The sequence below is a fragment of the Cryptomeria japonica genome, chromosome 7, assembly GCF_030272615.1.
Source record: "Cryptomeria japonica chromosome 7, Sugi_1.0, whole genome shotgun sequence".
NCBI classification, from domain to species: Eukaryota; Viridiplantae; Streptophyta; class Pinopsida; order Cupressales; family Cupressaceae; genus Cryptomeria; species Cryptomeria japonica.
Window position 1 is genome coordinate 773,029,857 of NC_081411.1, and position 13,861 is coordinate 773,043,717.

The window sequence follows — 13,861 nt, forward strand, 5'->3', positions numbered from 1 at the left end:
AAAAGACCAAATCCTTTACAAAATCAACCTTTAAATCTATGGATCAAATCCCCATCTTCTTTAGACTTGAATATTGTAATAAAGAAATCACATCCGTTATCAATGTAAACGATCTCTTTAATCCCTTTCCAAATATTTTTTGCCTAGGAAAATAAATTAGAGGGAGAGGGAGAAGACTTCCAGAACTTACTGATGAGTGCATGATCCCTGAGATGTGATATCTGTGGAAGGAGTAAGTGATCAGGTAAAGAGATCAAATAGTTTGGAGCATGTCGGCTAGGGAAAACAATAGAAGATGCATCCATGCATTGAGAAGATTCCTTTGCTATACATTTCCTCCTCTAGACTTTTAGGGTTTGATGAGAGGGTCGATTAAAAACTTTCGCTTTTGACTGCAACTTATATTTCCTTGAATTATATTGCATGAGGGATGTTCTATCCTTGGAGACTGGAGAATGAGAGAGCTCACCGTTATGAAGGGGAATATTATTAGGAGAGGAGAGAAAACTAGGTTTATGCATAGGAATAGAATTTGGCCATGAAGAAAAAGGCTTATGAAGAGGAATGGTATTTGGCCATGATAAGAAGGAAGGAGTGTGACCACTTGAGAAGCCCCCAAGGGAGCTATTAGAAATGAGATCAACCTTAGATCTCTCTCATAGTTTATCCAAGAATCCCTTAGCTTTGTCTGTCTCTCGAGGAAGATCAGGCCAAATATTTTCATAGATATCAAAAACTGGTTGCTTTTGCTTGGAAAGCCTTTTGATCAATCGATTACTCTACCAGGATAGGTGTTGTCAAAAGAGTTAAGAGTGCTTGCCCTTGTGGTTACTGTAGCCACCACCAAAGCCGCCTTTCTGAACACTGTAGCCACCATCAAATTCATGGAGAAACCTGGGCCACCCTCTATGAATATCTGGAATCTCTGGTACATTTTTTCAAATTTTCCTCCTGCCTACACCTGCGCCACTGCATGTGCTCCTCCCCACATCTTGCCAACCCAATTAATATAAAGAATATTAATGGAAAGAAATTGTTACTAGAGGAGGTTGATAGGATCTTTATAGGTTCATGGTATGATCTAGAGTAGAAGACCTTGTTGCTATGGGCTCTATATCCAAGAGACAAGAGACCCCTACTGGTAGACACAGATGAAGCATTTGGCCACCTTATGATCCATCAAGTTGGAAAAATAGACCCTAGGATCACTACCCAGTTAAACCTTGATGTTGCAAAGATAAACAAAGAACAAGTTGAGTTCTTGGTGAGGGAAAACCAAAATGTTAAAGGCCTTTATGAGAAAGCACGAGAAGAGAAACAATATTGGCAGGATAAGGCATTACAGTTGGAATTGGCCCCAAGGATTACAGAGGTTGGACTTGATACTTATGAAACTGATAAAGATATACTTGAAACAATCCAAGATGCTTCATATTGGAGGTATAAGAGCGAGATGGGGAATAGATTGCTCAAGGCTGCACAAGATCACACTGTCAAGCTTGCTGATGACATAGTTGATGCTCATTTTAAGGTTATGTTAAAGTATTCTGAAGACTTCTAGAAGATGCACACTGGTACCATCAAAGCATACACAAAGCATATGAGGTTGCACGAACGGATAGGAGGTCGTGACCACTCACAACTCTATGACTCCAGAGGATAAGAATGAAGCAGATACCCTGCTGAAGTCACACAATGAATTCAAGGACAAGTTGAAAAATGCCATCCATTTCCCAGAGAATGAACAATTGATCCAATTTCCAGCCATGTTCTGTGATGGAGAGCTCATGTCGTTGGGATACTGACAACTTCAATTGATAGGTTTCATGAGCAGAGCCAAAGGACGAGTTGATGAGGATGGGGATCTTGCTCCATATGTGATTCAGATGATAGAGAGATCCTATACCATGGAGAGCTCAATGAAGAAATGGACCTCAGACTTCCAGTGTTACCGGGATGATGGTTATATAAATCATATTGGCATACTTAATTTGTTTATGTCTAAGTTTAACAAACTATATCTGTTTAGTTTAAAAGGGGTGCACCCCTTTTGTAATACTAGTCATCATTAGATAGTTTTAGATCTCTGAAAGAATTTATCAAGACTTTATTAATGCAATACAATAAACTTTGTTTTCTTTTGTGCAAGTTGTAGAACATATTGTCGTGGGTATCAATTCCTTGTGATATTATCTATAATAGATAAGGTTGCTTGAATTTCTTGGTGTGGAATATTGGTGAATGTAATGTCCCTTCTTATGAATTCTTAAGAATAAGGAATTATTTAATCACATAGGACTTCTTTTTTTAAGTAATTAACTCAAAACCTTCATGAGAACTGATATATACAATAGTAGTTACCACTTACACTAAGAATTATGGTTATAATATGCTATGTCGATATATTTATCCCTCTAATTGGTACATTTGATATTTGAAGCGATATATGATCTGCAACTATTATTGGGTTACGTTGAAAGTGATACTCAGAACTCATAATGTATGGTCCCTATCAAACTGATAACATATAATATCTTATCTATGTCTTAAATAACTGTGGGGGTTATGCAATGACAATGTTCTGGTTAATATTATGGAAATACCATTCTGTTGTCCCTGATACAACTATAAACTTATATTATTAGTCTTCTCTCTGTCTCTTATGGGGATGATGATTAGTTGTTGTATCTAATTATTCCTTCGAAGTATGCAAATAATGGTGTTGTTTCTAATTGTTGATTTCTAATTGTGCCACCTGAATATGCAAATGGTAGTTGCTTGCTTTGGGTCGATTTAACCACAAATACCAGTAAAAATAATAATAAAAACCTTATTTGTACTACACAGATCAATTATCTGTGATCAACCTCATGTATGGAAGCTTATCTAATAGTAAAAAAAAGTATAAAAATTATTGTTTATTAAATGGTTAATATAGATTATCTTTGTTATATGTCAAATGATCAAACTTAAATACAACATGTCCATTAATTTCCCAGTCATCATGCTCTCGGACTGAGTTTCAAACCTGTGTTGTGCATAGGAGTCGAAGATTTTTTAATGTTCCCTATTCAATGTTGTCATAGTTCAAATTATTTATCAATCATTAAAGAATAAATTATCAATTTATCATACGAGATAATTAATTTTTTCATCCCTAATCCCTAATTCTTAATTCAATGTACCAACCTCTATTACTACTTCAGCTTTAAGGAAGGAGGAGGATATGTAATATGTTACCAAAGTGCTTAGAGACCAAATGCAATAGGTTCCCTCAAAGTTTATATATCCAAGCCCTTACCTATCTTGGGTCTATACCCTCAAGGCTTATGGGTCGCTAACCCCCACCCTCTCTTGGGACTTAACCTATTGCTTGGATTTAGATTGCCCCTCTTTGGATCATCTCATTCCCATCTTCTTAAGTACTGGTAGTAATAACATGGTTTAGACTATAAGCATACTAATTTCTTATGTATTATGAATATATATTATTATTATTTATTATTAAATTATATTTCAAAGTAGGGACATTACAGTGAATGTTATCTTTAATTTGATTAAATATTCAATTTGATCATCAGAAGTATGTTGGCACAAAGAAAAAACAATTACTAAAAGACAAAATAAAAGTAAAGGTTTCATAGCTCTGACCTCAAGTTGAGCACAACTACTACTATGAATATCATTCACATGCTGCTTGAATTCATCATCATCACTATCAATATCGACAACTCTATTGGCATCAAGGTGTTTTTGTTTTTTTGTTTCTTTGATAAAATTTCTCTGCATGTAGTTTAAAAAACTATCCATATGAGGAGTAATTCATTTAAAAAATAGTCAACAAAAGGTGAAATTTCATAGATTCAATGTTCTATATATGATTAAAATACATTTGCATAGATATTCAAAATACAATATAAAAATGATATAGGTGAGAATCAAAATATTGAGGGATAGACTCTTACATGATTTGAATCCATGGAATCATGGTCATTCCATGCAGAAATTATAGGCTTAACAAAGACAACCAATTGCGAAACTTTCTCTGTGAGACTATGTAAGCAACTTATTATATCTTGTAACCCTTCATTTGAGTTGACATGATTTTGTGAGGCTCTTAGTGGGCGTTCAACAGATGGATGTGAAATCTCTGTGGATGAACTAGATTTGTACTTCATACTACCTACTTCTCTATTACTGTTTTCCACCTAAAATACAATGTCAATTTTAACATATAGTCAATCCATTTTTTTTAAAATTAAATAACACAATGTAGATTGAACCAAAAATCCATACACTTACTCCTAATTTTTCCATTTTGGCTTGCAACCCACCTTGGCCAAATGACATATATTCAACGCTCACATTATCTCTTGCTCTCTTGCCATTGTGACTCATTGTCAAATATTCTTCAGAATGCATGCTTTCTTTCAATGCCTCCCACTATTTTGGAGATAGAGTGTAGTAGTCAGACTTCTCTTTTCCCTCCATGATTGCTTTTCTACAATTGTATCTAAAATTGTGCATCAAAAGTCTCATCTTGTTTTTATAATATTTTCTTGAGATTTGTCCACCAATAGTGTCAAAGGCATTTTTTATTTTTTGAATAACATTTTCCACACTTTGTGGATCTTGGTCTGTAAAATTTGATTTACATATATCCAAATGGGCCATACATCTTACGCCCAACTCAATGACTCACCTTGTAGCATTTTGCCCAATGGGTTCACCATCTCTTGACACCTCAACCAAGAACGCCTTCTTCACTTCTAATTTTCTTTCTTTTGCATTTTGCTCTACAGATCTATATAAATCTTGACTCAATGTCATTATTTTAACAAAAGTGGCCACATCTTCTCTTAAGCCACTACCAACATTTCTAGATGATCCATTACTTCCATCAAAAGTTGCAGATGCAACAACTTCACTTTGAGCCACTGGAACTTCATGCTTCTCTGCCACATTATGTGTGGCATGAGTAGATATATTAGTAGTGGTCTTTGCATATTTCACTTCAAACGCATCCTTTAAACTTGAATAAATCATTTGCAAATTCATTGTTCCTTTGCTCTCTTGTTTTTCAAAAATTTCTCTTAGACTTTGTGTTAAGAGATCACTATGTGGTATATTAGGCTGCACATCACCATGTGGTATATCTGGCTGCACATCACCATGTTATTTGTGAGATTGCACATCACCACAACTATAGTTTTCACCAAGTACATTTGTTGAGCCACAAAAACATTGGCTTCTACGAGTTGGCCACATTGTATCTTTACTTTCTTTTTGTTTTTTCTCTACACTGTTTTTCTTGGCCGAAAAACAAAAAAATATATCATATCATGTCTTATGTACATAAAAATCTTGCCCATAAAATTTCATTAAACAATATTAAACAAATAATATAGTACTTAGTAGATTTACAACTTGCCTGTTTGTCAAACCTAGATGCGATAAAAAATCATTATTTTTGGCCACACGTTCTTCACGAGAGAGCTCATAATCTATGATTGGAACTTCAGAAATATGATCACTATCATCTAATTTGTGCCTTAAATTATTTTTCCTTATTTCTTGATGTCCAAATAAACAAATGTATAATTAGCTCATCAAACTAAAGAGGTCTCATTATCAGAAAAAGAGCTTCATTTAGACAGTCACTCAGCCATACCACAAAAACAATCATGCCAAAAGAGGATCTTAGAGAATTCTTTAAAAGTTAATACTTTTACTTCTAATTGGTAATTAAATATGACTTCCCACTAGTTCTTTGCCAAATTTCCAGCTAAGAAAAGCTTCTCTTAGTAGAGGTGAACATCTAACAAGAGATAATAGAAAGGAAATTCAGATACCTTTTTTTCCTCAAAACAAAAAATATTAGTCTGCAAATAAGTTTGTGCAGATAAGTTTGTTTTGTTATGATATGTTGTTCTATTTCACACACCACAAACAATAATAGTCTACAAATAAGTTTGTATAGCGAGAATTAACTATCATAAAGACCAATATATTGTAAACCCAAAGCATATCATTGTCACAAAATACAATCATCATGCTTATAAATACTTCAATAACTTAATGAGAACAAAGCCAAAGGGGGATTATTATTGTCAAAGATCTTCATGGAATAATGCAGCAACGATAATACAAAGGAACAATGAACTTTTTCAATTCACAAAGCATATCTCAGTGAATTATAGTTTGATACACAGAACAGTGAATCATCTAGAGCAGGTATAAGGCAGTAACAAACCATACCATGATAGTCATAGAGCTAAAAGATTGTCATTATATAGCAGTCCCAATAGATGTAGAGCAGTCCATGATACAAATATAAAGTAAAGTACAGTCTAAGATAATGGCTATCTACAAAGAAATTTCATCAAATGCTTGTCTTGTAATCATTACTGTTATAAGGCACAACTGACAGTTACAGTGTAGCATGGTTACAAAGATTAAAGCTAACATATTCATATAGAAAATTTGTTCAACATTAAAGCTTTCAAACAAGTATTAGTTAGAATGTCATTGTCCTTACAACATAAAACAGTCTTAATTCAACATAAAAGTTTTAAATAAAATGTCATAAAATGGGGCTCATCAATAATCATCTGCATTGCTAGCGAGATTAGAATCTTGATCACTACTGTCTGCATTTGCTTGATTTTCTTCCTCCTCCTTATTTGAGAAATGTAATACATTCTCTCTCCCAATTTCTTCATTTTTAATCAAAATTTCTTCTTCAAACAATCCCTCATTGTCTTCATCCACTTCTTCAAATGTTTCTTGTAAATTAGCATATTGACCATTAGGCATTACATCAACAACTTCCATGAATTTTCATTTCAAACGAGACTCTATTTGAATTACATGAGACCATCCCGGGCTTCTTACATCATAAATTAGAAATGACTGTTAATTTGAAGAGGGGAAACATATGGCACATATGTCTTTGATAAAATTTGTCGTGTATTTGCACACACAAATCCATGCTCGTCAAATTGTACCATAGATGGTCAGATCCACTTACATTTTAATAATATAGGACTATTTTCACCAAAAGCGACTTGAATAATATCTTGGATGAATCCAACATAAAATTTCTTCTCATTTCCATGAAGAAATTCAACACTAACAACACAATCACAATTAGTCTTTCCTTTGTCTTTTTCTTCCACTCTTAAGTGACCACCATAGGCCCACACTAAACTAAAACGCATAGCCCATAAATGTGGAGATTGTGAAAGTTCACTTTCCTCCGTTGTTATATTGTGACCTCCTTCTTTGCATCATTGATTGCATTATCAATCCATTCTTCAAATTTTGGAAAAGAATCACCTCTAATCAAATCATGACGGTTGTGCTTTTGAGATCAATGTTGCATCCAAGTTTGATTATCTTCTTCATATTTTCTACATAAAATAATGACATACAAATAGTAAGATTAATAATATAAATGTGTAAATGCAATTGAGTAAATAAATTATTGTGTAATTTCTTTTTTACTTGCACCACTTATCGAATGAAGATGTGCTTTGAAGAATAAAGGCATGTATTGCACTTCTTTCTTGAAATGATAGCTTGAAGTGACATGCATTCCCTTCTAATACTTCACCTGCAACTCTCTCATCTTCGTCATCATCCCATACATGTCGATTGCCAATTTTAAAATCCATCATATATTCTGTGCAAAATCCCATGGCCTCTTGTATTGAATATCCCTCAGACATGTTGCCTTCTGGTTTTTCCCTAGTACGGACAATTTTTTTTAAAACTTTAATATATCATTCTATAGGATACATCCATCTCATTCTTATTGGGCCACGATGCTCTAGTTCATATTCTAGATGTATCAAAAGATGCATAGAAATGTTAAAGATTGCTGGTGGAAATTCTCATTCTAATAGACAAAGGACTTCAACAACCTCCTCCCTCAAACTATAAAAGTTCAAAGGATCTAATACATGTAAGCTCATTCTCTTTAATATTAGGCCCAACCTTATAATTTCCAATCTTGGCCCCTTTGCCAAACTTTACATATTTACCATAATAGGTAAGATATTCTCAATTATGATATGGTAGTCATGGGTCTTGAGGCCTCTTAAGCCATTAATGTCAGTTTGGCTCCTGATGCTACTACTTACATATCCAGTGGGAAAGTGAGTCTGAGACTTCAACTGTAAGAATTGTGCACATTGTTCCTTTGTCCAGATGTAATGAGCACCAAGTTTTCTATATTTTTTAACCCAAATATTTTGACGAATCTTTATTTCTCGAAAGTCTTCACATGATGAAATAGTGTCTAAGGCACCAAAAAGAGTTTCTGTAATAGCATAGGCTATATTTTTCTCAGTATGCATAAAGTCAACAGTATGCCTAATGGCTATATCCTTAAAGTATGACAACTTATACAATATGCACAACCGTTTTACATCGCTTTCATTACATGGATCATTTCTACTACCCACAATCCCATCATTTTCAATAAATGACATTCTTTTCTGTCCATACTCAATAATGTAATCACCTATTATTAGCAATGGCGCTTCACGATTCTCTTCTTGACCATTGAAATGTGTTTTTTGCTGACAATATGGATGATCCATTTTAAGGTAAGCATGATGTCCATGATAAATACACTTACGTAAACTTCTTGAGTGCCTCACAAAATCCTTAAAGTTGCAAGCAGGACATCCACGGTATCCATGAACAAAGAGACTAGATAATGTACCATATGCAAGAAGATCATGAATCGTAAACAATAAGGAAGCTCTTAAAGTGAATTGGATTGAATGACCATCTCTTAAAGATTGAATTTCTTCAATTCCTTTCCACAATTCCATTAGCTCTTCATACAATGGCTCTATATAAGCATCTATTGTTTTTGAAGTCACACTTTTATTTCCTAGTATAATCAATGATAACATTAAGAAAAATAGTTTAGTTGCTAACCATGGAGGCAAGTTATAATTTATTAGAAACACTGGCCAAGTTGACCATTTAGTACTTTGATCTTAGAATGGGTTCACCCCATCTAGAGCCAAACCCAACCTTATATTACAAGGATCTTGAGAAAAATCAGGCCATCTATTATCAAATTCCGTCCACGTCCTTGAATCAGCCACATGTTGTTGTTTTCCATTAGTGCTCTTATTTTGGGCATGCCACTGCATAAGTTCAACAATATATCTGCACCTATACATTCAGAATAATGTGGGATTACCAAAAAGTGGCAAAGAACTTTTTTAGGAACCACAACAGATTTCAACCCTTGTCTATACCTCACTTCATGACATTTCAAACATTCACTGTCACTTGGAAGATTTTTGTGAAATAATACACAACCATTCACACATGTGTGGATGTTTTCATACCCCAAGCCGAGCTTACTAATTTTCTTTTTACATTGACTTTGTTTTGTTGGCAATGTGGAGTCAGGTGGTAACAATGAACTTAATAATGCCAATAACTGATCTACACTCTCATTTGTCCAACCATGCACCACTTGCAAGTTAAGAATTTGAAGGATCGTTGTCAAATGATTTAACTCACAATTAGCACAAACAAGCTTTAAAGCATCCTCCATTGACTTGGCCCAATCATCTCTTAGACCCTCATTCAACATTCTATCAACTTCAAACCCTTCGTAAAAAATTTATGCCTCTTCATCTATGTTTGGTGCCACTTCATCTATGTTTGTTGCCACTTTGTCTATGTTTGCTGCCTCTTCATCTCTCACAGTCTGAAATTATATCATATCTTCATAATAATTGTAATCCCAAGGGCTTATACCACTATGCCTACAACTTATCATATGTTGATAAATCAAATTTCTTTTTTTCACCTTTCCACCAAGACAATCATTACATGGACATGGGTATTTGTCCAATCTCCTCTCAAGCTACTCTTTCATCATGTGAATGATATTGCTCCATAGTCAACATTTGACACTGACCCATATGTAATATTCTACATTCTAGTATTAATTGAGTTTCTAATTCGAAGAAAAATAAATAAATTTGAAAACAGAGATGCCAAAAAATTGTTAAAAGTAGTCACTTTTAATAGAGGCCGTAATAGAAAGAAGAGGATACAATGAGTCATTGTTTTGAGATCTATCTTACATTCATTTGAAGTTTACCTACTAAGAATGGAATGTGTGTGTTTCCTATTAGCTTACTTTCAGCAATGAGGGTTTCAAATTACCTTTGAATTTGTTGCAGAGGGCCTCGCTGACTTTAAATTTGTTGCAATAAACTCCAAATTCCTTGCCTGCCTTTTCAAAAGTCTCCAGGTCCTATCCAACCAAGCTTTATCGTCCATGCAAGTGCTTCAATACCTATCCAAGGGAATAACAAACGTAAAAAATAATCCAAAGATGACACATTCAAGGCACATTCAAGTAACTAGTGATATTCAATGATGATACATTAATGATTTATACTCTGATGCAAAGAAATTCAAATACAACATAATCATGAAAGTTTTTTTTTAATACATAAATTTATACAAGATTGAAATCAAATTTTATATATCTTACCATCAACGTGATCATTGCACTTTATTTGGTGCAAGTCCTAGTTATTTTGTAGATGACTAATGGAAAGCAAACGAAAGCTATGCACTTTACAAGGCACTTCCAAATGTTTGATGGTTGCTCCTACTGAAATCAGAAGTGACAAGAAAAGTGCAGAGTGGATTTTAGAGTACGTTATCAAGCACTACAATGAGGATTGAATTATTTTTGGACTCATTAGAGCTCTTATTTTTTCAAATGAAAATTTTAAGCTCAAGAAAATGATGCTGCTGAAGAGTATTTCCTCATATGTTCACAATGAGTCAATTGTGTAGGCACAAATAATGGGACATCATGGAGTTTGGTCACGTTATAACTCCATATTTGGCTTTTGTGGATGACTATCAGAAAGCAGATGAAAGCTATGCACTTTACAGGGTGCTTCCAAATGTTTGATGGCCTCTCCTTCTGAAATCGGAAGTGACAAGAAAAGTGTAGAGTGGATTTTAGAGTATGTTATCAGACACTGCAATAAGGATTGGATTGTTTCTAGACTCATTAGAGCTCTTCTTGTTTCAAATGAAAATTTTAAGCTTAAGAAAATGATGCTGCTGAAGAGTATTTCCTCATATGTTCACAATGAGTCAATTGTGCAAGCACAGATAATGGGACATCATGGAGTTTGGTCATGTTATAACTCCATATTTGGCTTTTGTGGATGACTAATGGAAAGCATACAAAAGCTATGCAATTTATAGGGCACTTCCAAATGTTTGATGGCCGCTCCTTTTGAAATCGGAAGCGACAAGAAAAGTGCAGAGTAGATTTTAGAGTAGGTTATTAGACACTGCAATGAGGATTGGATTATTTCTGGACTCATCAGATCTCTTCCTGTTTCAAATGAAAATTTTCAGCTCAAGAAAATGATGCCGCTGAAGAGTATTTCCTCAAACCTTTCAAAGGGCATCATTTCTAAGAAAATCATAGAAATTCTATAGTCGCTCAAGGATCTTAATAGTAAAATATGCAGAGATTCTAAGAGTGAAAAATTTATGCAGGAATTGTGTTGCAAAGTAGTTGTGGAGTGTACTGTAAATTTTTTGAGGGGACCTGCAAAATCAACTGGGATGGTTATAACGATGCTTTATGTAAGTTATGGAGTTATCGCATCGAGGACACAAAAGATATAGAAATGGACGACACGTTTATTGACGTAAAGAAGGAGATTCTTATGGTTGCTTCTAATCCTAAGCTTCGGTAAAGGCTTATTGAAAAATATAAACAAGATGATATTTTCAAGTCTTTCCATCGTTCTTAGAAATTTTAGCTGAAGATGTTTTCAAGTTTTCAGATTTGGGGATGTCTTTACATAGTAAAATGCCCTTGACTTCTAAAAAACATTCTCATTTCTCTATTTCTATCTTAATGCACAGGCTTTGGGAAGAAAATATTTAAAAAAGAACAAGAATAAAATGTCCTCCATATTTTTAAACAACTTGAAGTTAGAGCTTCCAATGATATCAAAAACTCTAAATCTAAAATATTCACTGTTATGTGGGGAAACACCATAAAATATTTTTCTGTGAAGAAATAAGGTTTTAAAAGGCTTAAAACCTCACCTTTTGTGTGATTCAAACTATTGAATTGGAACATTTGGAGACTCTTAAGTGTCCTTTTAGGAGTTTTGTTCAGTTTCCTCTATGCATGAAGCCTTGCACACCACAAATCACTATTCTTTAACAAGCTTCTGATGATAAAACTGCAGTATAGAAAGGTTTGCATGCAATGTGTTTGCAATATTGCTACATACAGTTTTTGCAAAACCAAAACACAGTCAAAATGCCGCCTAGGGTAATGTATGCTGGAATATTTGGCGCCAGTAGAGTGTCGACCAAAAATGGCACCCAACATGAAATTTCACTCAAAGAAATTTTTTCATTTACCGCCATTCATCTTAGCCTATAAACAATATTTCTAAAATATAATTTTTTTATTTATGTTTTATTTAAGACAATTAGAATATTTTTAATTTTTAATTTAAGATAATATATATAAAGAATAATTTAAATATTTAAGGTAAAATATTTATTTTATCTTGAAAAATTGTTTTAAATCCAAGTGAAATTGCTATACTTTTATTCTTATTATATTTTTAATAGAAATAAAAAAATATAATATAATACATCTGCTAATAAAATAATTTATTTTTTGTAAATAAAAATAATATTTAAATAATAAATAATTTACAAACAAAAATATTAGGATCAATTTTTTATATCATTTCCACAAGTACCTAATTTCTTTAAGAGAAGAGCCAAACAATTATATAGTCATTTATTTAGAATTTCTCTATCATCTATCAAATTAGTCACTTATTTAGTCATTTTTATTTGTGTGATCTCACCCGATGACCAAATTAGTCATTTATTTAGTCATTCATAGCTTTTTTGTAAAATATTACTAAAATTTGGTCTTGTGACTAAATTTTTTGGTCACATAGTCATTTATTGACCATATTTATACTAGTGAGAGGCATGACAGAAATGTTAAAGTCTTCAATACGTATTTCAATGTCTAGGATAATACTCTCATCAAAATGACCTCTCGCAAGTAGTTCTTGATCATCCTCGATTAAATCCAAGTCGACCGAATGTGATTCTAATTCAAGTAACCTAGTTCCTAACATTGGTCTTGCATATGCATGAACTACGTCGACACCCACATCTTCTTCATAGCAGGTTCCTTTAGCTGATTGTTCAGAATGATAGGAATCCCATTCCCATTCATCAGAATCTATCTCACTGGTAGCTTGCAATCTGTAGATTTGTTCATATAGCTTTTGGTTTGTTTCTTTTGTTTTACTCGCTATCTCTTTTCTTCTTTCATATTCAGCTTCCTCTGGGCTGATATTTAGTTCTGTTAGTCTTGTTATTAGTTCTCCTTGCTTTATACTAGCTTCTTATCTGTTTTGATTAGAAGTTGCCTCTGCTTGGGAAGTGCCATTATTTTGTATTTCTTGCTGATTAGAAGCTCTCTGTTTTTGTGATCTTATGTTTACTTGTTCTTGTTGTTTGGCAGATGCTTCTTCTCTTTCAATTGCAAGTTGTTCTTGTATTTTGTCATGTTCATCTTTTTGTTGCCTAGAAGATGTTTCTTCTTGTGGAGTAACTTGTCCATACCCTAAGCCTGATTTGTGTGTAGCCTGCTGAGTATGAGGTTGTATGGGTTCTAAGATACCTTCTTTTCTTTTTTCTACATGACCTATTCTGGTGTATCCCATTTTGTGAAGGATGTTAAATCCTTTTCCATATTTCTCTTTGGGTATTATGACATTATTGATTTTTT

The 13,861-nt window shown here is 33.6% G+C and overlaps 1 protein-coding gene across 1 annotated transcript; it reads right to left on the minus strand.

Moving 5' to 3' along the window:
* Positions 1-8,033: 8,033 nt before the first annotated feature.
* LOC131856998 (uncharacterized) lies at positions 8,034-9,625 on the minus strand. Its single transcript, XM_059208979.1, has 3 exons — positions 9,375-9,625; positions 9,047-9,189; positions 8,034-8,905 (listed from the first exon to the last, which is right to left on the minus strand). The coding sequence occupies exons 1-3, from the start codon at positions 9,623-9,625 to the stop codon at positions 8,034-8,036; spliced, it is 1,266 nt and encodes a 421-aa protein (XP_059064962.1).
* Between the last annotated feature and the right edge of the window lie 4,236 nt (positions 9,626-13,861).

Coding starts and splice junctions, on each gene's coding strand:
- LOC131856998 (XM_059208979.1), bottom strand. CDS start 9,625: ATGTTGAATGAGGGTCTAAGAGATGATTGGGCCAAGTCAATGGAGGAT. Junction 9,190..9,374: donor ATTAGTAAGCTCGGCTTGGG/GTATGAAAACAT, acceptor GTATAGGTGCAG/ATATATTGTTGAACTTATGC. Junction 8,906..9,046: donor TCCTTGTAATATAAGGTTGG/GTTTGGCTCTAG, acceptor TGATTATACTAG/GAAATAAAAGTGTGACTTCA.